This window comes from Delphinus delphis, chromosome 5 (assembly GCF_949987515.2).
Source record: "Delphinus delphis chromosome 5, mDelDel1.2, whole genome shotgun sequence".
NCBI classification, from domain to species: domain Eukaryota; kingdom Metazoa; phylum Chordata; class Mammalia; order Artiodactyla; family Delphinidae; genus Delphinus; species Delphinus delphis.
The window spans coordinates 78,493,416-78,519,725 of record NC_082687.1 but is presented as its reverse complement, the minus strand read 5'-3'; the positions used below and the strand labels follow the sequence as shown (position 1 = coordinate 78,519,725).

General features: G+C 38.4%; 1 protein-coding gene across 4 annotated transcripts in view; it reads right to left on the bottom strand.

Moving 5' to 3' along the window:
- Positions 1-837: 837 nt before the first annotated feature.
- ARAP2 (ArfGAP with RhoGAP domain, ankyrin repeat and PH domain 2) overlaps positions 838-26,310 on the bottom strand; it is a 200,215-nt gene continuing 174,742 nt past the window's right edge. For all 4 annotated transcript variants that reach the window (XM_060012718.2, XM_060012721.2, XM_060012720.2 and 1 more), the window contains 3 exons: positions 20,648-20,711; positions 14,554-14,688; positions 838-4,733 (listed from right to left, as the gene is read on the bottom strand). In XM_060012718.2, coding sequence (XP_059868701.1) covers positions 4,374-4,733; positions 14,554-14,688; positions 20,648-20,711 — 559 coding nt within the window. In that variant the 3' untranslated portion in view covers positions 838-4,373. The remainder of the gene's footprint in view (positions 4,734-14,553; positions 14,689-20,647; positions 20,712-26,310) is intronic.

Here is a 26,310-nt window from a genome sequence, read left to right as displayed (position 1 = left end):
CCCACCCCAACAACCTCATTTTGACTTAATCACCTCTTTAAAGGCTCTATTTCCAAATACTTCAAATTTGGGGGTACTAGGGGTTAGGGCTTTAGCATATGGGTTTTGGGGAAACACAATTCATCCTACCACCTGTGGTAATCTGTTCTGTTAGTGTATAACATATTTTTAAAGGGACGAGAAAAAAATAAGCAATTTGAAAAACAGTAGTAAGAAGTAGCAACTTAGACCAAATGAGAGTTAGAAAAACTAATAAATTAATAAATAACATTTACTACTCCTCTACTGTGGGTCAGGTATGTGATATACACACACATATAAAAATATGTATACAGTCATCTCTCAGTATCTGCAGGAGATTGGTTCCAGGACCTGCTACTGATACCAAAATCTGAGGATGCTCAAGTCCCATAGTCAGCTCTTCATACTCATGGGTTTCGTATCTGTAGGTTCAGCCAACCATGAATAGCATATTAAGTTTTCAGTCACAGTTGCCTGAATCTGTGAATGCAGAATGTGTGGATACTGAGGGCCAACTGCATACTTATTGAAAAAAATCCACAGATAAGTGGACCTGTGCAGTTCTTTCCCTTGAACTATCTGGGGGTTAAGGGCGCTGACCTCTGCCCAGTTGAAAATCCTTATGTAACTTAGAGTTGGTTCTCCCTATCTGTGGAATCAACCAACCATAGATCATGTAGTACTGTAGTATTTACTGTTGAAAAAAATCCATGTATAAGTGAACTGGCACAGTTCAAACTTGTGTTGTTCAAGGGCCAACTGTATATGAGTCATACTACAAGATCAGTGTTATTCCCACTTCTTGGATGAGGACATTTAGATTCTGAACTTTAATAATTCACAAAAAGTCTTAAATCTGTACAGGTATCTCAATTTTTAAAAATGTTACATTCAACATATGGTAGCCATGGCAGAGAAGATAAGGATATACAAAATAATTTAAAACATTTAACAAAAAATTGTTAAAAATAATAACTATAAAATGTAAAGCAGATAAATTTTAGCTATCTACAAGATTCATTTCTGTGATGTCTGTTTCCAAATGATTAGAAATAAATGTGATGATTGTACACATAATAGGATATCCACATTGTTGATAATATTAAAGTCTTGGTGCAAATTTTGATGAGATAGTGAAAGTTTACATTTTCTTCTCCCCAGAGTGATTATCAAAAGTTTAAGAAAACGTGCAAATATCTGGATACTACCATCTATCCAAATACATTTGGTGCATTTTCAAAAGTATTTCCTTTTACAATATAGTTTGTTTTAGGATTAAAAATTATCAAATGTAAATGCAAATTAGCAGCTAATATAGTTATGTGCACATCATATTTTTGCTTCAATTACTTTTGCTTAGTTTTATTCACTTTAGTTAGGGCTCTAGAAATGAGAGTACCATCAATCTGTTTGTGTCATGTCTGCATATATTCATCATTTAAAAAAGAACAATACTCATACTGACATGTTTGAAAAAATGACAGCTAGTTTGAAGTGTATATTAAATTCAGATTTTTTAAAAAAGGCAAAAAGGAAAGGCAATCTATTTGATTTATTTCTCTATTTTGAAAAGTTGAAAGTGGTTATTTTGAAAATCAGTTGCACTCAAGTGGACTTGTAAAACAATTTTAATTTTTACTCAAAATATATGAGAGGTCATCATTAGCCCTTATCTTACACTTGTAAAATGGAGACAATTGTACAGGAAGGGAAGGGAAACAGAAGTTATTAGATTTTAAGCTCAAGTTTCAAAAGTATTCAAATAAGGCAGGTAAAAAAAAAGATACTTTCCCATTGTCCAACATGATTTTCATGTCCCCTTATTTCATAAAACATAAATATCATTTACCAGAAATAATAGTTTATTTTAGATTTTTTCCTAAATACCATGATTTCTTGCTTTTTAAAGGAAGGCTCCCCAGCAGTGCCACCTATAAACTGACCAGCAGTTTCTCTCTTTAAAAAAATTCCAATCTATGTGGATTTAAAGAATAAATATCACACCCCCATGGTAAACTATTTTATCACCACCATATATAAGTGATCAGTATTTTTCAATGAAGAAATTCATAGCATCAAACAGTGTTATACTGCACTATGATTGGACTGACTGAAGTATGGGCCTCTGTATACAAATTCTGATAAGACACCTGAAAAACAGGGGGAAAAGGAAATGGAAACTTACACTGCATTGAAGAGACTGTGTGCAGAGGACCTTGCATGGATGCCACTTGCACTGAGTGCAAGTGGAATAAAGCTAGGAATGAAGCTTGGCTACCTAAAATAATTTTGATCAAAGTAATTTTGATCAAAACTCACCCAACCTAATAAAATTCTAAAGAAACTGACAAAAAGTGCTACCCCTAATGTCACCTATAACTAGATAGTATTGTCTGTGAGGAAAATAACCAACTCAGTAGGTACTCTTTATGTGGAAACAAAAATAGAGGGCTTTGTCATTATTCATCAGGCACAGGGAGGAGAATGCTGCTTTATTAAAAAAAAAAAAAAAAAGACAAGGTTAAGAGTGAACTGGTAGCCCCCAGAAGTATAGTATCAATTGTTAATCTAACTCCTACCTCCAGGTGGCCATATGTTGTACACTTCCAGTAAATTCTGACTCAGTCTTACCTAATAAGAAATGAACATACAAAGAAAAACAATAAACCAACAATAAAACCCTGTGATGATGAATGTTGCTCATTCCAAAATAAGAGTAAGGAACTCTAAATAAAAAAAAAACAAAAATTGCTTGTACACAGCAACAGTGCAAGTGTCATCCATGCCAGGTCCTGTGCACACAATCTCTTCAATGCAGTATAGTTTCCTCTCAGCAGCCACCTGCAAAGAACTGAAGTGTAGTGAATGGATTTGCACTGCAGCTGATTCACTGACACTGTAAGGAAGAGTGGCCAGTGCCATTATTCGTGTTTAGTGGCTGAATACTAATCTTGGGAAATACTTAGTCACTAGACTTTTTTCTTTACAAGCAGTTTCTCATGAACAAGGTCTGGTCAACAGTGAACTAGAATGAATCTCAACCTGACCTCCTTGACTTTTAGGACATTTTTAACTCTGCCTCTCTTTTTTTTTTAAATGTCGGTTCATTGGTTTGTTTATTTATTTACTTTTGGCTGTGTTGGGTCTTCGTTTCTGTGCGAGGGCTTTCTCCAGTTGCGGCAAGCGGGGGCCACTCTTCATCACAGTGTGCGGACCTCTCACTATTGTGGCCTCTCTTGTTGCAGAGCACAGGCTCCAGATGCACAGGCTCAGTAGTTGTGGCTCACAGGCCCAGTTGCTCTATGGCATGTGGGATTTTCACAGACCAGGGCTCGAACCCCTATCCCATGCATCGGTAGGCAGATTCTCAACCACTGCGCCACCAGGGAAGCCCCCTCTTTGCCTCTTTTAAAGTGTTGTTTGATAGGCAGCCACTAAAATAAATCCTCCCCCTTTCAACTTACTTCCTTTTTTTCCCCTAAGGTTGGCCCTGTGTAAACCTAAAAACATATGGTAACTTTATATACAAGGTTTCTCAAAGTGCAAAATGTGTTACATATAATTTCATAGGCTTCATTTATACAGAGCATTCTATACAATACAGTACAGTTTGCGAATTCTGTTCATAAATTTACACCACTTAGACAACTACAGTTGACCCTTGAACAATGTGGGTTTGAACCGCCATGGGTCCACTTATACATGGACTTTTTTTTTTTTTTTTTTGTGGTATGCGGGCCTCTCACTGTTGTGGCCTCTCCCGTTGTTGAGCACAGGCTCCGGACGCACAGGCTCCGCGGCCATGGCTCACGGGCCCAGCCACTCTGCGGCATGTGGAATCCTCCCAGACCGGGGCACGAACCCGTGTTCCCTGCATCGGCAGGCGGACTCTCAACCACTGCGCCACCAGGGAAGCCCCATGGACATCTTTTGATAGTGAATCCTACGGCACTACATGATCCACAATTAGTTCAGTCCACAAATGCAGAGGAATTTTGTATACAGGGGAGGGGTTTGACTACAAATTATGCATGGATTAACACACCAACCCTTGCCCATGTTGTTCAAGGGTCAACTGTACTTCAAAAGGTGGCCACTCAAAGTAACCCAATGCCTTCCTACACAAGGTTAATATAGCTGAACTGTACAGGCTTTGTTCAGAACAAAACACAGTGAATTTACACTTATATATACATACATAGTTTAAAATGCTCTTTAAATGGTTAAGGATAGCTAGACAAATCTCACCAACCATGAAATAAATTTTGGTTTCTGGTTTGCACACATACATTGTACACAATATTTAAAAAAATAATTTGCAAGACAAGTCATTTTATTTATTTTTACACCATCTACTCAGGCTGTGACTCTTTTGGAAGGGTTCTTGCCCGCTGTAGAACCACACTAAGCTCTTCGATGACCTTTGGTGGTAACTTATTATTAGAGTCCAAAGTAGCTTTGCCATTCCTGTCCTCAGTCTTCCTCAATGTCTTTAGGCCTTTCTGGCCTTTCTGTTGCCCTTGAAGGACCTCAGCCTCTGTGTCCTCCAGACAGTTGAAACTCCAATGTTTTCTGGTTCGACTTTGAAGTTTCTCATCCTTGTGCTCCAGGCACTGGGCCACGATGGAGGCTCTCTCCCTTAAGGTGCCATCCCCAGGCTCTTGGTCACGCTTTGCACTGAGCCGTAGCCTTTCGAGTTCTGCTTTTGCACTCTAAAAATAAAACAAAACATCTCACAGGGAAGCAAGATCTGGAACACTTTTTTTAAAGAATACTCTGCACATAAAAGTTGATGCTTCTTGTATTAGAATTTATTTCTATGATTTAGGTTCTAACATGACTTTGGTACAAGCAGCATGTCTGAATTTATAGACTGATCTTAGAGCTACAAAATCAACTGAAATGGAGATCATGGAAATTCATTTTAACAAGCATTTAGCATACCACTTCAAAGATGTCTTTCAAGTTAGTTATTCAAATTAACTCTCATTTCAAACTTGCCTCTTCCAATTCAGTGCTGCTTATATGTGTCACATATTCATGCATCTGTAATTCCTACAGTGTTATACCCAAAGGGCAGAGGAAAAAGGGAGTCTCCGTGGCCATGAGTCCAGGAAATGCTCTGTACTACAGATCCCTCTTTGAGAGTCACAATACATATTAGCATATTAAAGAAGCTAAGAAATATTAGAGCAGAAAAATCTGACTTCTTTTTCTATTTTCTCTTCCCCAAATATTTGACTAGTGAAATCTTTTCCCCACATAATACCCTATTAGAATCCCACAGAAATATATACCCATAGATATACTTATGAAAATACTGAAAGGTATATATAGTTGTGTATTAAAACCCACTTTTGTATCAATGGATTAAAGTACCCATTCATTCAGTGAACTTTAAGTGCCTACAGGTGCCAGAAATACATCGAGACACAACTTGCATTGGGACAGAGGTGCACTTTCCTAACTAGTGTCCAGGGTGTCTTGTGATTGGGCAAGTACTGGCATCCAGAACTCTCATGAGATTCTCAAAGGTGACTACAACCTCATCAAATGTAAGATAAAAGAATGAACAACAGAGAAGCAAGCATCTAGTGGATATGGAGCCACAGCAAAAGGCTACCCAAAAAATTGGGTCAGGGCAGGAAGGCATAGTCATTTTTCTTTTCACAAACAAGAATTGAAGGAATTTCTTCAATATTTCCCTAGTAAAAATTGAAAAGCACAGAAAGAAGAAATCCAAAGAAAATTTTTTTATTATATTACAAATGTTTGAGAGACAGAAGATGAAATAAAAGGGGTAGTATATAATATTAAGAATGGGACTATTTTGCAGATAGCAGAGTAGTAGGACGTGAGCTCACCCCTTCTTAGGAAAACACCAAAAATCACAACTAACTGCTGAACAACCATGAACCAAAAAAAAAAAGCCAGAACCTACCAAAAAAGATACCCTCCATCCAAAGACAAAGAAGAAGCCACATGAGATGGCAGGAGGGGCACAATTGTGATAAAATCAAATCCCATATCTGCCAGGTGGGTGACCCACAAAACTGGAAACTAATTATACCACAGAAGTTATCCCATAGGAGTGGAAGTCCTGAGCCTCACATGAGGCTTCCCAGCCTGGGGGTCTGGCAACAGGAGGAGGAGCCCCCAGAGAATCTGGCTTTGAAGGCCAGCAGAGTTTGATCACAGGAATTCCACAGGACTGGGGGAAAACAGAAACTCCACTCTTGGAGGGTACACACAAGGTCTCATGCACACCAGGACCCAGGGAAGAAAAAGGAATGAACTCATAAAAGACTGGGCCAGACCTACCTGCCAGTATTGGAGGGTCTTCTGCAGAGGCAGGGGGGAGGCTGTGGCTCACTGTGGGGGACAAAGACACTGGCAGCAGTAGTTCTCGGGAGTACTCATTGGTGTGAGCTTTCCTGGAGGCTGCCATTTCCTCCCCAAGACCTAGCCCCACTGGAGCCTGTAGGCTCCAGTGGTGGGACACCTCAGGCCAAACAACCAATACAGCACCACCCATCAGCAGACAGACTGCTTAAAGTCTTCCTGAGCATGGCCCTGCCCACCAGAAGGACAAGACTTAGCTTCACCCACCATTGGGCAGGAACCAATCCCTCCCACCAGGAAGCCTGCACAAGTCCCTTAGCCTCATCTACCAGAGGGCAGACAGCAGAAGCAAGAACTACAATCCTGCAGCCTGTGGAAATGAGATGGCAGAGGATTATTTCCCAGATGAAGGAACAAGATGAAACCCCAGAAGAACAACTAAGTGAAGCAGAGATAGGCAATCTACCGGAAAAAGAATTCAGAGTAATGATACTGCAAGATGATCCAAGATCTCAGGAAAAGAATGGAGGCACAGATTGAGAAGTTACAAGAAAAGTTTAACAAAGACCTAGAAGAACTAAAGAACAGAGATGAACAACACAATAACTGAAATGAAAAATACACTAGACGAAATCAATAGCTGAATAGCTGAGGCAGAAAAACAGATAAGTGAGCTGCAAGACAGAATGGTGGAAATCAATGCTGCAAAACAGAATAAAGAAAAAAGAATGAAAAGAAGTGAAAACAGTCTAAGAGACCTCTGGGACAACATTAAATGCCCCAACATTCACATTACAGGAGTCCTGGAAGGAGAAGAGAGAGAGACAAAGGATTTGACAAAATAATTGAAGAGATAATAGCTGAAAACCTCCCTACCATGGGAAAGGAAACAGTCACCCAAGTCCAGGAAGTACAGAGAGTCCCAGGCAGGATAACCCCAAAAACAACATGCCGAGACACATAGTAATCAAATTGACAAAAATTAAAGACAAAGAAAGAACATTAAAAGCAACAAGGGAAAAGAGACAAATAACATACAAGGGAACTCCCCTAAGGTTAACAGCTGATTTCTCAGCAGAAACTTTACAAGCCAGAAGGGAGTGGCACAATATATTTAAAGTGATGAAAGGGAAGAACCTACAACCAAGAATACTCTATCCAGCAAGGCGCTCATTCACATTTGAGAGAGAAATCAAAAGCTTTACAGACAAGCAAAAGCTAAGAGAATTCAGCACCACCAGACGAGCTTTGCAACAAATGCTAACGGAACTTCTCAAAGCAAAAAAGAAAGGGCCACAACTAGAAACAAGAAAATTACAAATGGAAAAAGCTTTCTGGCAAAGGCAAACATACAGTAAAGGTAGGAAATCATCTGCACACAGATATGATTACCAAAACCAGCAACTGTGAGATGAGGAGAGCACAAATGCATATTGGAAATGCATTTGAAATGAAAAGACCAGCAACTTAAAACAATCTTGTTTGTATATAGACTGCTATATCAAAACCTCACGGTAACTGCAAACTGAAAATCTACAATAGATACACTCAAAGAAAAAGGAATCCAAACACAACACTAAAGTTAGTCATCAATTCACAAGAGAACAAAAGAGGAAGGGAAGAAAAAAGAGCTGCAAAAACAAATCCAAAACAATTAACAAAATAGCAATAAGAACATACAGATAATTACCTTAAATCTAAATGGAATGAATGCTCCCACCAAAAACAGACTGGCTGAATGGATACAAAAACAAAACCCCTAGGGCTTCCCTGGTGGCACAGTGGTTGAAAGTCCGCCTGCCGATGCAGGGGACACGGGTTCGTGCCCCGGTCCGGGAGGATCCCACATGCTGCAGAGTGGCTGGGCCCGTGAACCATGGCCACTGAACCTGCACGTCCGGAGCCTGTGCTCCGCAACGGGAGAGGCCACAACAGTGAGAGGCCCACGTACCGCAAAAAACAAACAAACAAAAAACCCCTATATATATTCTGTCTACAAGAGATGCACTTCAGATCTAGGAACACATACAGACTGAACGTTAGGGGATGCAAAAAGGCGTTCCATGCAAATGGAAATCAAAAGAAAGCTGGAGTAGCAATACTCATATCAGACAAATAGGCTTTAGAATAAAGACTGTTACAAGAGACAAGGACACCACATAATGATCAAGGGATCAATTCAAGAAGAAGATACAATAATTGTAAATATATAAGAACCCAATATAGGTGCCTCAATATATAGGGCAAATACAGCCATATAAGGAGAAATCGACAGTAACCAATAATAGGGATTTTAACACCCCATTTTCATCAACGGACAGATCATCCAGACAAAAAATCAGTAAGGAAACACACTTTAAATGACACATTAGACCAGATGGACTTAATTGAGATTTATAGAGCATTCCATCCCAAAGCAGCAGAATACATATTCTTCTCATGTGCACATGGAACGTTCTCCAGGCCATGTGCTGGGCCATAAAGTGAGCCTCAGTAAATTTAAGAAAATTGAAATCATCAAGCATCTTTTCCGACCACAACAATATGAGATTAGAAATCAACTATAAGAAAAAAACCCGTAAAAAACACAAACATGTGAAGGCTAAAAAATATGCTATTAAACAACCAATGGATCACTGAAGAAATCAAAGAGGAAATCAGAAGATACCCAGAGACAAATGAAAATGAAAGCACACTGATCCAAGACCTATGGATGCAGCAAAAGCAGTTCTAAGAGGGAAGTTTACAGCAATGTAATCTTACCTCAGGAAACAAGAAAAATTACAAATAAACAACCTAACCTTATGCTTAAAACAACTACAGAAAGAAGAAGAAAAACCCAAAGTTAGTAGAAGGAAAGAAATCATAACGATCAGAGCAGAAGTAAATGAAATAGAAATGAAGAAAACAACAGAATATCAATGAAACTAAAAAGCTGGTTCTTTGAAAAAATAAAATTGATAAACCTTTAGCCACACTCATCAAGGAAAAAAGGGAGAGGGCTCAAATCAATAAAATCAGAAATGAAAAAAGAGAAGTTACAGAGACACCACAGAAATACAGAGGATCATAAGAAACTACTACAAACAACTATACGCTAATAAAGTGGAAAACCTGGAAGAAATGGACAAATTCTTAGAAAGGTACAATCTCCTAAGACTGAACCAGGAAGAAATAGAAAATATGAACAGATCAATCAGGAGTACTGATATTGAAACTGTGATTAAAAAACTCCCAACAAACAAAAGTCCAGGACCAGATGGCTTCACAGGTGAATTCTATCAAACATTTAGAGAAGAGCTAACACCTATCCTTCTGAAAGTGTTCCAAAAAACTGCAGAGGAAGGAACACTCCCAAACTCATTCTATGAGGCCATCATCACGCTGGTACCAAAACCTGACAAAGATACTACAAAAAATGAAAATTACAGGCCAATATAGCACTGATGAACGTAGATGCAAAAATCCTCAACAAAATACTAGCAATCTGAATCCAACAATACATTAAAAGGATCATACACCATGATCAAGTGGGATTCATCCCAGGGATGCAAGGATTCTTCAGTATCTGCAAATCAATCAATGTGATACACCATATTAACAAATTGAAGAAGAAAAACCATATGATCACCTCAATACATGCAGAATAAGCTTTTGACAAAATTCAACATCCATTTATGATAATAACTCGCCAGAAAGTGTGCATAGAGGGAACATACCTCAACGTAATAAAGACCATATATGACAAACCCAAAGCTAACATTATATCCAACAGTGAAAAGCTAAAAGCATTTCCTCTAAGGTCAGGGACAAGAGAAGGATTTTCAATTGTGCCACTTTTATTCAGCATAGCTTTGGAAGTCCTAGCCATGGCAATCAGAGAATAGAAGGAAAAAAAAGGAATGCAAATTGGAAAAGAAGAAGTAAAACTGTCACTGTTTGCAGATGATGTGATACTATGCATAGAAAATCCTAAAGATGCTACCAGAAAACTACTAGAGCTCATCAATGAATTCAGTAAAGTTGCAGGATACAAAATTATTACAAAGAAATCTGTTGCATTTCTACACACTAACTATGAAAGATCAGAAAGAGAAATTAAAGAAACAATCTCATTTACCATCTCATCAAAAAGAATAAAATACCTAGGAATAAACCTACCTAAGGACGCAGAAGACTTGTACTCTGAAAACTATAAGACACTGATGAAAGAAATCGAAGATGACACAAACAGATGGAGAGATATACCATATTCTTGCATTGTAAGAATCCACATTGTCAGAATGACCATACTTCCCAAAGCACTGCTATCTTTAAAATAGATAACCAACAAGGTCCTCCTGGATAGAACAGGGAACTCTGCTCAATATTCTGTAATAACCTAATGGGAAAAGAATTTGAAAAAGAATAGATACATGTATATGTATAACTGAATCACTTTGCTGTACACCTGAAACTAACACAACATTGTTAATCAACTATACTCCAATATAAAATAAAAATTTTTTAAAATACTATTTTGAAAAAAAAAAGAATGAAATTGAGTAGCATAAACAGTGCTGTAACTAAGGATGTCTAATATAATGTTTAAAGGGCAACACCTTACCTCTTTATTTTTCTCTATAGTGCTCATCACTTTCTAATATATATACTAGACAAGCTACTTATATCTCTTGTGATTATCTGAATGCCCTGCTAGAAAGTTAATGCAATGCAAAGATTCTGTTGTTTGATTTGTTCATTGATGTGCAAACCTATCACAGTGCCAGCACACAGGAAGTGGTCAATAAATATTTTCTGAATAGGAAATGAAGAAAGCTTAAAAAAATTCAGATGTTTAATATTCTGTTCTATTTTCCTAAATTTCAGCAGATCAGGACATGAAATTTTGTAAGTCAAATTCAAGCTGAATAAAAACATTTTAATCAACATAAATTATAAATAATTTTGCAATTTAGAATTTTCTGATAAGCCCATGATTATACATCTCAGATAAGTATTTCTTCTCTAAAACTGATAGGAAGAAATATTTAGTTATTTAGTATCTAGTTGAATTCCAAAGTTTAATTAGAATATGTTTAAGAGAGATAGTAGTAATAGTTGCACAACCATGTGAATGTAATTAATGTACTATGCACTTAAAATGGTTAAAATGGAAAATTTATGTGTATTTTATCACAGTACAAAAAAAATGAGAGATTAGTAAAAATTATGGCTATTTAGCATAGGAATGTGACTGGGAGTTTATAAATATGAATCTTACTAAAAAGTTTCACGTGACATCTATTACGGAAAATCAAGGATCAATATAGAGTGGTTTTATATATTATACAGTTCTCATTACTTTTCAGTTATCAGCAGAAAGACTTTGGGATGCTCTTAGATGCAGAATTTAGAGGCCAAATATTCATACATGTAATGCTGAAATTTCAAGTAAAACTATGATATTAGCCTAAATGACATAACCTTATACAAAGGCGGGGAGGCATGATGAAGTGAACTGGTAGAAATCAAGAGATGGTAGTGAGTGCTTTGCATGAACAATATGGTGTGTGGAGTGCCTTTGCATGTTATGGGGAAAGAAAGCCAAGGCATCAGTACTGTGGAAAGAAGGGCATCATTTATGTGCTGTACTATCCTTAAGGTCTTAATAATTTAAAAAGAAAGACTGATAAGGTATGAAATTTAGGAGAGTAAAAGGTAGGCTGGTCCAGACAATGCCAGTTTGTGTCAGAGGGCATTTAGAGAAAACTGTTTGTTTAAATGGAAATGAGGATCTGAAATGGAGTGTGTCTCCCAGCAGAGGGAACACCCCCCCTATGAAGTAAGAGCGTTTATTATCCCTAGGAGCTTACAGATAAAAGCTGAGCACAATGAACACAATGAAGTAGGTACCTAAGAGGAAGTAGGAGGGCCGTAGGTAGCATATAGCTTGTACATTCTTATGCACTATTTGCCTCTTCATGTATGATTTCCTTTGTCAACAACTTACTTCCTCTGGCTTATTCAGTAGCTCACTACTAATTTACTCAATAAATTTTGGAAGTCACTTCCTCCAGGAAGCCTTCCCTACCTGGAGGAGGTATTCTCATACAAGTTTCTACTGAACCTCATGAAAGCAAGACAGCTCATGGAATGGGAAGTCACCAAATTCACCAATCTGTCAACAATTTGTTTGAAAAGCAACGCTTCTTGAATATATCTGTTGATATGACTATATATATATATATATATATATATTTTTTTTTTTTTTTTTTTTTTTTTTTGTGGTACGTGGGCCTCTCACTGTTGTGGCCTCTCCCATTGTGGAGCACAGGCTCCTGACACACAGGCTCAGCGGCCATGGCTCACGGGCCCAGCCGCTCTGTGGCATGTGGGATCCTCCCGGACCAGGGCACAAACCCATGTCCCCTGAATTGGCAGGCGGACTCTCAACCACTGCGCCACCACGGAAGCCCGATATTACTATATTTTTTTCTTATGAATCTACTCTTAGTAATACTTTGTCATTTTATTAATATATTTTCTATGTATTTACATAAATCTAATTCAATAAATATTTTATTGGTTCATATGAAAACTTGCAATTCTGTCCTTTTTAAGAATTAAATTTTAAAATTTGTTGAATTACCACATTTACTAAATTTACAAAAAAGCTTGGTTTAGTTTACTAACAAATTTTCTAGCAATTAGTATTTCACAAAATTGCTTTTTAAGCCTTTAACGATTTTGTTACAGTTTTTGTACAGTTTTCTGGTCTCAAGTATGCTAAAAAATAATTGTCTCTGAAATTCTGGATTTGGGATTAAGTAAGAAATTATTATATATTCAATCATCACCTCAGTTCTGTACTGGATACTGGTTAATGTATTTTGATCCTAATAATTTATTTTTTTGCTTTGCTCCGTAATCAATCCTGAGGCACTGTCAGGAGAAGCTGGAGTCACAGTAGGACATATCTACTCCCTATGTTTCTGTGTTCCCTAATCTGGGTTCTTGGGAAACATGACTCTTAAAATTTTAAGATTCCAGATTAGCTGAGGAATCCATAGTTCTGCAAAGCAGTTTATTAGGAAGAAAAACCCGTAAGCGCAGAATGGCAGGAGGGACAAGCTCCTGAGTTCTTACTGTCTTATTCCTCCTTTTGATCACAGCAGCGCATAAGGACTGAACAGGCAACAAAGGGAATAAACCATTATATCAAAGCTTTTATCTTCTGGAGAAGAAGCGTATTACAGTGAGATAAATGTTCAAGGAAAGACAGTCATGGAAAAACATTTAAAAAAAATCTGATCACTAAATTAAAATGGCTTTTGTCTTTCAAAAGTTATTCCTGTTATACCTGAAACTAACACAACGTTGTAAATCAACTATACTCCAGTAAAAATTAAAAAAAAAAAGTTATTCCTGTTTGGAAAGCAAGGAACTCACACAGCTTAATGGCCAAACCTAGGCTCCAAGAAGAAATAACAGTATCTTTTACATGCTTTTCTTTTTGCTTTGAGGGACTCATTTAAGGCCTTGAAATGCACATTAGTTGCAAATTGTCTAATGAGTTTTGAGTGCAAACAGCCTATGTCTTTTTCCTGAATCAAGACTGATGCTACTTATGGTCACCCTGCCCTTCAAGGTGAGAAGGAAAGCACACAGTTTTCATGAAAGATGCCAAATCTTCTTTATTGATGCTCAGGGGTCATCTTGCAGTTCCTTATATTAACTGAGACACCCCATCGGTTCCCAGCCTCTGAAATTTGATTGTGTTACTGGAAAGTCTAACTACCATGGCTCCAGACATTCTGCCATGGGCTCATTCTAAGGAGGTTAGAAGTGAACTTGTAAGGCTAATTTGAGACTGTGATTTTTATCACCAGAACTTATATATACATATTTAAGATTCTTGGCCACTTTAGGAATAAAAACAAAAAGTGGTATTGTACATATTTAATAGAGTGGTCAATGACATTATTAAAATTGATCATTTAAGAGAAGTTAAAAAAATATAACACTTCAGAGAGTGGCATAGGGTCATTCATAAAGTTTTCTTGATGGATGTTATTTTTACTGTGCTTTTCAAAGTGCTTATTACTGTGCTTTTGAAACCAATGAAGTAATTAATGCATTTAATCACATTAAGACATAAGAAAACAAATGCTATGATTAATATAAAAACAAATAAAATCCTAACCTTACCTCAATATCTCTCCAGGCTTGGGTTGCATTTTTCTCATGCTGGATGGGAATTAGAGGCAAACCTCCAATTTTGGGAGTTTTGGTTATAGAACGTTTTCGTTCCTTTCCAGCTCGTGGCCATATATCACTTTCATGCTGTGGAAACAAAATTTCTTGCTGTGGGTGTGTGATTTTATTATGTGGTACACCAAATTATATAGTCACTTGGCTCCTTTCTCATATATCCAAGTCAGATGATCTGCTTTCCATGAGAAGGCTGTTTGTAATTATGATGTTCACTCTGATGGTGGTACCGCATGAGGATGTAAAACTTTTAAGTGAACTGAGCTTTGAGGTCTCAGTTCAATTTCTAAACGTCAAATACATGTCTTCTGTACTACTTATCCAACCAAAAGGGGAAAAATATTTAAGGAAATCGGCAAATCTCTTTGTGGAAGAAAATTAATATACATGTCTACATTTTTAGGCCCTGTAATCAAAGCAATTGTACATTCATTTTCCCTTACCACCAAAGATAACTTTCGTGTCAAAATAATTTGACATTATATATACCCCAAGTCAACCTAAGGCATGGCTACTGGAAAAATTATCTTTATTTTATGACCTTTTGAAAAATGTTATTTTCATTTAATTGAATTCCAAAGAAACGTTACCTTGTACACAGACATTTATACTGAAAATCATTGTACAACAGAGAGTGGCACACATTTGTTCTCAAACTATTGACTACATATTCTGGGCACTGAGCAATTATAGATATGACTGGAGAAAAGGTAATTTTGCAAAGGGGAGAAATATCCATAGGTTAAAAATATAAGCTGTTGGATGATAAATCCTTAAGATATGCATATAAAAGAACAATCTTTAAAGAATTTTTCTATTCTTCAGGGTAGATTAACTTTTCAGAAGTTGGGAAAAACAAATTGATTTTCAGACAACAACCTGTGAAAGAAATACAGAATACCAACTACACACAATGAGACGTTTACAGATGTTATGATGAAATGAAAACCATTTGGTAAACTATATAGCTAAATGCCTACTCATTTTTTTCCTCTAAAGAATGAACAGATTCTTATTATTATGTTGCAATTAGTAGTTTAACGTTGTGTTTTATAGCAAAGAACTAATTTCAACAAATGTTGACTATATACTCACTATAAAATAGCAGCTAAGTTATACTGAGGGGCAGACTGCTTGCCTTTGTGCTTATCAATATACGGATATTATCTCATTTAATCCTCAATGATCCTACAGTGCAGGTCCTATTATTACTAGATTTAGTGCATAGGCATCAGATCTACCCTTGGATTTCAGTGAAGTGCTTACTTTGGTTCAGCAAATCTACAATGGTAAATTATACAATATTTCAATCAGAGAGAAAGTTACAAGCTTCATATTATTATTTTTATGTCATGGTCTTAAACTTGGTAAAAAAAAAACTTTGATATTACGTAATTGGGATGTTCCCAACATGTAAAGCTGGGAGAATACTGGCTGGGAAGGAATTAGGTAATCCTATGAATTATGCCTACACTTGTACTCACTGATGTATAATATATGTGTTAAATGGTATTTTGAGGAATCTAAGAGCAAATGTAGTTTTCAAACACGTTTTTTTTTCTGACATGATATACAATGCGGTGAATACCAGCTAATTAGTTCTCACTGGATTGATCCAGGAGGTATTTTTCCCAATAACAGAAATCTTTAGATCTAAGTAATATGTTCTGATAACCTTTATAGTTATGTATAAGTGACTTCAAAAGTCATACTGCATGGAGCATATAGCTGAGGATCATACTCTCATTATAGTGATCACATCCCCAAATCTTCATTTCTGCATCCCACTTTTTCAAATTTTTTCCCCACATCTTTACTGAGGTATAATTGACAAAACTGTAAGATATTTAAAGTGTACAACGTGATGATTTGATACATGCATACATTGTGAAAGGATTCCCCCCATCGAGTTAATCAGCATATCTATCATCTCACATATTTAACCTTTCTGGGTTTCTTTTGGTAAGAACATTTAAGTTCTACTCTCTTAGCAAATTTAAATTATATAATACAGTGTTATGAACTATAGTCACCATGTCATCTATTAGATCCTCAGACCTTATTCATCTTATATCTGAAAGTATGTACCCTTTTACCAGACTCACTATTTCCCCCACAGCCCCTGGCAACCAACTGTTCCATTCTGTTTCTATGAGTTTGATTTTTATATGGAATACCATGCAGTAATTGTCTTTGTCTGGCTTAATTCACTTAGCAAAATGCCCTCCAGGTTCATCCATGTTGTCCCAAATGACAGATTTCCTTTTTTAGGGCTGAACAATATTCCATTGTATACATGTTTGTATATATGTATGTGTGTGTATATACACACACACTACACACATCTTTATCCATTCATCCATCGATAGACACTTAAGGTTGTTTCCATACCTTGCCTATGGTGAATAATCCTGCAGTAAACATGGTTCTGCCTCTCACTTTCTGACCTTGACATCTTTCCAGGTAACCTAGTTTAGTTTCATTAACCCTAAATATTCTTTAGACTCCTTGAGATCTTCAGTCCATTCTCCACCACCATTCTACTTTTCACATTTTTTCCCACTTCCTTCACAGTCTGGCTTAGATTTCATGGTCAATCAGTATACTCATCTCCTTATAAATAAGATGAAGTCCTGTGCTGCTTCTCCTTTGATCACACTTGCCTGGCAAAGCCCCAAGCCTAGTTAAACCCAATTATACTTACTCCATGGGTGCCTCCAAATTGATGGAGGGGAAATAAAAAATAGAAAATCAATCTGGAGATGCATCTCACTTTAAATTTACCCTTAAATTTCAAGTGAGCACTTAGCCTTCCCTTCATATTCTAGTATAGTACAACTGGCTCCCTCACTCTCTGAAGGTATTATCTCATCTTTTATTCTGCCCCTACACTTCTAATATCCACTCCTGACTCACATGTGGTGACCTCACTGATTTAATTGAAAAATTATTAGTAATCATCCAATAATTTCATTTTCCCACCATGAAATGTACCAGTCTCTCTGCATCTATAGCCATATAAACAAGGCTCCCTTCTCTTCCAATAAGTATTTACTCTGATTATAAATAACTCTGCCCCAATCATATCTATAATCACTCAGTGGGCCAGAATATATAGTCAATAATATGAGAACAAATGTGCCCCACACTCTGTTGTACAATGATTTTTTTTCACAATGCTGAACAAATGCACTTGCTCACATTGCTTCCTGTTGGCTCAGGGCCTCTGCTGGTTTAATATTCTATCCTCTAATTCCTTGATAGAATTCTCTACATGTATCACCTGGTTTTCCTCCTTCCTCCAAGCTTCTTATTTCTTTTGCTCAATTTTTCACTTCTGTTTGACCTTTAACGTTTGGAATGTCCTAGGGCTTATTTGTCTGTCTTCTCTTTCTCTGTCTTTCCCTATAGCCTCCCCTCTCCAATTTTGTGTTCTAATTCTCTCTCATTCATACAGTCTCTCTCTCATCTCACCCTATCCTCCAATGGCCTTTCAATACAATCCAAATGCTGACTTCCACAAAATTTACATTTCGGCCCCAAACTTTTGCCTGAGTTGTTGATCTATACACCTAAACTGCTACTCATCATATCCCCTTGTATGTCTAACAGGCATCTCAGATTTCATGTGGCCAAAACAGAACTCTCAATTTTCTTCTGCATCTCTGATAATGTCACCTACATTCATCAGCTGCCCAAGGACAAACAAACAACTCGGACTCTTCCTTGATTTCTACTCCTCAAACTGCTATAGCTGATCAATCTGTAAGCTTTACTGCCTCTACCTTCAAATACTCCTGGATCTGAATATGTCTTACCAGACCCACTGTTACCACCCTAGTCTGAGCTGCCATCTTCTTCCACAGAGCTGTTCTTCCTGCTTCCATCTTTGACCTTCTACAGTGCAGTTCAACAAAGGAACCAAAATTATTATTTTCCAGTAATATAAGCTGATTATATCTTTCCCTTGTTTCCCACTGAAACTCCTAAACTGGGACTACATCATCTGTCCCCTGCCTTCCTTATCTCTTACATCCTGTCTCAGATAGGCCTTCATGATAGTCATGGAATAAGTCAAGATTATAACATGTCAGGACCTTGCTGACCCCTAACCCTGCCCTGGAATGCTCTGCCTGTCCTGCATACCTGGCTCCCTCATTTCAGACAGGTCTCAGCACACCTTTCAGATACTCAGAAAGGTATTCCCTGAGAATCTTTCTCAATTAATGTCCTCCTTATATCAGTCACACTGGCTTTCCTTTCCCTAGCTTATTTTATTTATTGTTTTATCACACTAATATCTATTTGAAATTTTATCAGATTATCCTCTATACTATTTTAGAAATACTAATTGAGCATGTACTTTGGAAGATGTATTGGGTTCTGTGATGCAGATATATAATTAGTTCTAATAAGACTGACAAGGTCCTTCCTCTCATGGAGTTTACATTTTAGTAGGAAAGACAGACATAAACCTAAAGACACAAATGCTTTTTAATTAGTATGACAGTGTTGAAGTAAAGAATGCTAAGGGTTCCTACAGCCTGAAGGTCTAATTGGTCTGAAGGTCAGGGAAGGTTTCTCTGAGAATGTGACATGTAAGCCGAAGACTTTTGAGGCAGGGGTAAGGATGGGGATGGATATTAGAAAAGTATTCAGGGCACCAGAAAGAATGCATTGTAAGGGGCACTCACTGTTGGATTTTGTGTGTGTGTGTGTGTGTGTGTATGTATTAACGTATATATTAATGTTTGCTATTTTCCTGTCTCTTTCCCTATGGAGGTGAACCATTAAATCCTCAAATCCAAAAGGACCTTAGTGTTTACCTTAATCCTAAGAAGTGGAATGAACTTAAGAAATGTAATTGGGCTGAGTCTCTGGGGCCAACACAATGAGGGACAGGTGAGTCAGGAAGAAATAACTTGGTGGTAAGAGCAACCTCTGCTTCCTGGCTATTTACACCTTAATTTTCAACTACAGAGTCTACTGACTTCAGTTATAAAAATGAAAACAATTTAGTTGTGCCATAACCAGACACTGTAACAGTTTTAGACTCTATAGTTCCAATCTTACTAATACTTCAAGCCTACTCTTTTTACAGTAGGACTTGAATATCTGGATTTTTAAACAGTCACAAAAAAGAAGCAAAGTCTCTAAAATGTTAGCCACTGGTCTTTTTCTGAAAATGCATTCCCAGGTAGTAATAGTAGAATCGGGCTGAGAAAAGCAGTGTTTATTAACCACTGGGAAGGTTAATAAGTTACATGAACAGAGAAAATGGTTTTCAAAACAAATAAGGACAAGATTTGGGGGTGAATTAACTTCTCACCTGTAAGAGAAACAGGGAAGCACATCCTCAGTAATAAACAGTGGCAACTTAATTGTTACCAGTGAATTTCAATGCTCTTGTGGGGAAGCGTTGCTGGGAATTCGGCCAGACAAGGTTGGGGAAGAAACCAGTCCTATTAATGGGTCTATTTAACCCGTCACTGAAAGAGTGAGTGCTCCAATAGGGAGGAGACTAATTGGGGAATTGAGTATAGATGTTGGCCTCTGGTGCCTCTGTGTTAAACCACTAACTAAATGTATGGTCCTAAGCAAATCATGGAGCCTTTGGTAACCTTTGTTCCCTCATCTATAAGCAGTGCCATGCAATTTGTTGCAAGGAATACATGAGTTAACTCTTTTGAAGTATCTAGCACACAATATGTATTTAAAGAAATGTACGTTCCTGTCCTTGTTTCTGGAAAAAGCAGGAAGCTGTGGGGAGAACAAGAAGGAAAAGAGCACATTTTCTAAACAAAGATTAATGTGGGACTGCAAAAAAAAAAAAAAAGATGCAACAAAGAGTAGACTCTCTTTCAAAGAGTAATGGGTAAATCTGGGTTCTCATATATTTAAAAAAACATGAATGAGAAAATAAAAGTATGCACATAAAACTCATTAAAAATTCTTTGAAAACTACTACCCTATTAACATTTGCTATAAACAGTTGTTATACTTTACTGGCTAGTTGAAACAGATACAATACCTGGGCGATAAAGATGTTGGCCATCCACTCCATCTGAGTTTGTGAACTATCACAACACAGGTGCCTGCAAAACAATGTTTATAAAATATAATATTGAAAAAGACAGTGGAATTCTCCAGTGTATTTATTTGGTGAGTAAGTGATCAGAAACCTCTTGGGGTTTCTCCTCTTAATGACATTAATGTCATCAAAATGGGAGTATTTCAATACAAGTTGCTTCAGGCTTCTGTTAAGTGTACAGTATCAAAACAGTATAAATATGCTAGTTTAACCAAAATATAGCCAAAGCCTTTGGTAACTGCTGAAAAATGATTGGTGGTATTTTTGGAAAGGCAGAAAGGTCAATGTCATTTGCTTTCTTAGGTACGTGACTGTATAACATCTTTTTCCCCAGAAACTCTGAGCCTAAGAAGAAAAAGTTTGTGCACATAAGAGCAGATTTTTGAAAAAGGCTTAATCAGCCACCTTCATTATGATTATAAACATTATACCCACAAGGCTCATGAAAAATGAACTAAATGAAAAACCACTGCATGTCCAATAACACTGATTCAGTAACCTTTTATTGAAAACCTACACAAAACAGAGATGTTGCCCTCTAGGTTCACATCCTCTATTAGGGGAGCCAGGAATATAAACAAATAAATTATAAGACAGTGAGAAAAAGAGAAAGTAAAGTTGAACACAAACATAAAAAGAAAGGGAGCTTCAAGATGGCGGAAGAGTAAGACATGGAGACCACCTTCCTCCCCACAAATACATCAGAAATACATCAGAAATACATCTACATAAGGAACAACTCCTATAGAACACCTACTGAACTCTGGCAGAAGACCTCAGATGTCCTAAAAGGCAAACTCCCCACATACCTGGGTAGGGCAAAAGAAAAAAGAAAAAACAGAGACAAAAGAATAGGGACAGAACCTGCACCAGTGGGAGGGAGCTGTGAAGGAGGAAAGATTTCCACACACTAGAAGCCCCTTCGCGGGTGGAGACTGTGGGTGGCGGAGCGGGCAAGCTTCGGAGCCACGGAAGAGAGCACAGTAACGGGTGCGGAGGGCAAAGCGGAGAGATTCCTGCATGGAGGATCGGTGCCGACCAGCACTCACCAGCCCAAGAGGCTTGTCTGCTCACCTGCCGGGACAGGTGGCTGCTGGGAGCTGAGGCTCGGGCTTCCATCGGATCCCAGGGAGAGGAATGGGGTTGGCTGCGTGAACACAGCCTGAAGGGGGCTAGTGCGCCACAGCTAGCTGGGAGCGAGTCCGGGAAAAAGTCTGGAACTGCCTAAGAGGCAAGAGACTTTTTCTTGCCTCTTTGTTTCCTGGTGTGCGAGGAGAGGGGATTAAGAGTGTGGCTTAAAGGAGCTCCAGAGATGGGCGCAAGCTGTGGATATCAGCGTGGACCCCAGAGATGAGCATGAGACACTAAGGATGCTGCTGAAGCCACCAAGGAGCCTGTGTGCAAGCACAGGTCACTATCCACACCTCCCCTCCCGGAATCCTGTGCAGCCCGCCACTGCCAGGGTCCCGTGATACAGGGACAACTTCCCCGGGAGGACACACAGTGCACCTCAGGCAGGTGCAACATCACAACAGTCTCTGCCACTGCAGGCTTGCCCCGAAATCCGTACCCCTCACTCCCCCAGGCCTGAGTGAGCCAGAGCCCCCAAATAAGCTGCTCCTTTAATCCCGTCCTGAGCAAAGAACAGATGCCCTCAGTGACCTACATGCAGAGGCAGGGCCAAATCCAAAGCTGAATCCCAGGAGCTGTGCAAACAAAGAAGAGAAAGGGAAATCTCTCCCAGCAGCCTCAGGAGCAGAGGATTAAATCTCCACAGTCAACTTGATGTACCCTGCATCTGTGGAATACCTGAATAGACAAAGAATCATCCCAAACTGAGGATGTTGACTTCAGGAGCAACGATATATATATATTTTTTCCTGTTTCTCTTTTTGTGAGTGCGTATTTGTATACTTCTGTGTGTGATTTTGTCTCTATAGCTTTGCTTTTACCATTTGTCCTAGGGTGCTGTCTGTCCATTTTTTTTGTTTTTTAGTTTTCAGCACTTGTTATCATTGGTGGATATCGTTTTTGGTTTGTTGCTCTCTTCTTTCTTTCTTTTTATTACTTAAAATTTTTTTTAAATTATTATTTAATAATTTATTTTATTTTAATTTATTTTATTTTATCTTCTTTGTTTCTTTTTTTTCTCCCTTTTATTCTGAGCCGTGCGGATGACAGGCTCTTGGTGCTCCAGCCAGACATAAGGGCTGTGCCTCTGAGGTGGGAGAGCCAAGTTCAGGACACTGGTCCACAAGAGACCTCCTAGCTCCACATAATATCAAAGGGCGAAAATCTCCCAGAGATCTCCATCTCAACGCCAAGACCCAGCTCCACTCAACGACCAGCAAGTTACAGTGCTGGACAGCCTATGCCAAACAACTTACAAGACAGGAACACAACCCTACCCATTAGCAGAGAGGATGCCTAAAATCATAATAAGGCCACAGAAACCCCAAAACACACCACCAGATGTGGACCTGCCCACCAGAAAGACAAGATCCAGCCTCATCCACCAGAACATAGGCACTAGTCCCCTGCACCTGGAAGCCTACACAACCCACTGAACCAACCTTAGCCACTGGGGAAAGACACCAAAAACAACAGGAACTACGAACCTGCAGCCTGCGAAAAGGAGACCCCAAACACAGTAAGTTAAGCAAAATGAGAAGACAGAGAAACACACAGCAGATGAAGGAGCAAGGTAAAAACCCACCAGACCTAACAAATGAAGAGGAAATAGGCAGTCTACCTGAAAAAGAATTCAGAATAATGATAGTAAAGATGATCCAAAATCTTGGAAATAGAATGGAGAAAATACAAGAAATGTTTAACAAGGACCTAGAAGAATGAAAGAGCAAACAAACAGTGATGAAGAACACAATACATGAAATTAAAAATTCTCTAGAAGGCATCATTAGCAGAATAACTAAGGTAGAAAAACAGATAAGTGACCTGGAACATAAAATAGTGGAAATTACTACAGAGCAGAATAAAGAAAAAATAATGAAAAGATTGAAGACATTCTCAGAGACCTCTGGGACAATATTAAACACACCAACATTTGAATTATAGGGATCCCAGAAGAAGAGAAAATGAAAGGGACTGAGAAAATATTTGAAGAGATTATAGTTGAAAACTTCCCTAATATGGGAAAGGAAATAGGTAATCAAGTCCAGGAAGCACAGAGAGACCCATATAGGATAAGTCCAAGGAGAAATATGCTAAGACACATATTAATCAAACTATCAAAAAATTAAATACAAAGAAAAAGTATTGAAGGCAGCAAGGGAATAACAACAAATAACACACAAGGGAATCCCCATAAGGTTAACAGCTGATCTTTCAGCAGAAACTCTGCAAGCCAGAGGGAGTAGAAGGACATATTTAAAGTGATGAAGGAAAAAAACCTACAACCAAGATTACTCTACCCAGCAAGTATCTCATTCAGATTTCGTTGTTGTTGTTGTGGTACGCGGGCCTCTCACTGTTGTGGCCTCTCCTGTTGCAGAGCACAGGCCCCGGACATGCAGGCTCAGCGGCCATGGCTCATGGGCGCAGCCGCTCCACGGCATGTGGGATCTTCCCGGACCAGGGCATGAACCCGTGTCCCCTGCATCGGCAGGCGGACTCCCAACCACTGCGCAACCAGGGAAGCCCTCATTCAGATTTGATGGAGAAATTAAAACCTTTACAGACAAGCAAAAGCTAAGAGAACTCAGGACCACCAAACCAGCTTTACAACAAATGCTAAAGGAACTTCTCTAGGCAGGAAACAAAAGAGAAGGAAAAGACCTACAATAACAAACCCAAAACAATTAAGAAAATGGGAATAGGAACATACATGTCGATAATTACCTTAATGTAGATGGATTAAATGCTCCAACCAAAAGACACAGACTGGCTGAATGGATACAAAAACAAGACCCATATATATGCTATCTACAAGAGACTCACTTCAGACTTAGGAACACATACATACTGAAAGTGAGGGGATGGAAAAAGATATTTCATGCAAATGTAAATCAGAAGAAAGTTGGAGTAGCAATTCTCATATCTACAAAATAGCCTTGAAAACAAAGAGTATTACAAGAGACAAAGAAGGACACTACATAATGATTAAGGGATAAATCCAAGAAGAAGATATAACAATTGAAAATATTTATGAACCCAATACAGGAGCACCCCAATACATAAGGCCAATACTAACAGCCATAAAAGGGGAAATCAACATTAACACAATCATAGTAGGGGACTTTAACACCCCACTTTTACCAATGGACAGATCATCCAAAATGAAAATAAATAAGGGAACACAAGCTTTAAGTGATACATTAAACAAGATGGACTTAATTGATATTTATAGGACAATCCATCCAAAAACAACAGAATACATTCTTCTCAAGTGCTCATGGAACATTCTCCAGGATAGATCATATCTTGGGTCACAAATCAAGCCATGGTAAATTTAAGAATACTGAAATCATAACAAGTATCTTTTCCGACCACAACGCTATGAGACTAGATATCAATTACAGGAAAAAATCTGTAAAAAATACAAACACATGGAGGCTAAACAACACACTACTTAATAACCAAGAGATCACTGAAGAAATCAAAGGGGAAATCAAAAAATACCTAGAAACAAATGACAATGAAAACAGGTTGGCCCAAAAACTATGGGATGCAGCAAAAGCTGTTCTAAGAGGGAAGTTTATAGCAATACAATTCTACCTTAAGAAACAAGAAACATCTCAGATTAACAACCTAACCTTACACATAAAGCAATTAGAGAAAGAAGAACAAAAAACGCCAACGTTAGCAGAAGGAAAGAAATCAAAAAGATCAGATCAGAAATAAATGAAAAAGAAATTATGAAAACGATAGCAAAGATCAATAAAACTAAAAGCTGGTTCTTTGAGACAATAAACAAAATTGATAAATCATTAGCCAGACTCATCAAGAAAAAAAGGGAGGGAGCCTGAACCAAGATAGTAGAGTAGAAGGAAGTCCTCTCACGCCCTCTTGTGAGAACACCAGAATCACAACTAGCTGCTGGACAATCATAGACAAGAAGACACTGGAACTCACCAAAAAAGATACCCCATATCCAAAGATAAAGGAGAAGCCACAATGAGATGGTATGAGGGGCACAGTCACTGCAAAATCAAATCCCATAACTGCTAGGTGGGTGACTCAGAGACTGGAGAACACTTATACCACAGAAGTCCACCCACTGGAGTTAAGGTTCTGAGGCCCTCGTCAGCCTTCCTAACTTTGGGGTCTGGCAATGGGAGGAGGAATTCCTAGAGAATCAGACTTTGAAGGCTAGTGGGATTTGATTGCAGGAATTCGACAGGATTGGGGGAAACAGAGACTGCACTTTTGGAGGGCACACACAAAGCACTGTGTGCATTGGGACCCAGGGGAAGGAGCAGTAACCCCAGGGGAGACTGAACCAGACCTACCAGCTAGTGTTGGAGGGTCTCCTACAGAGGCGGGGGGTGGCTGTGGCTCACCATGGGGACAAGGACACAGGCAGCAGAAGTTCTGGGAAGCAGTCCTTGGCATGAGCCCTCCCAGAGTCGGCCATTAGCCACACC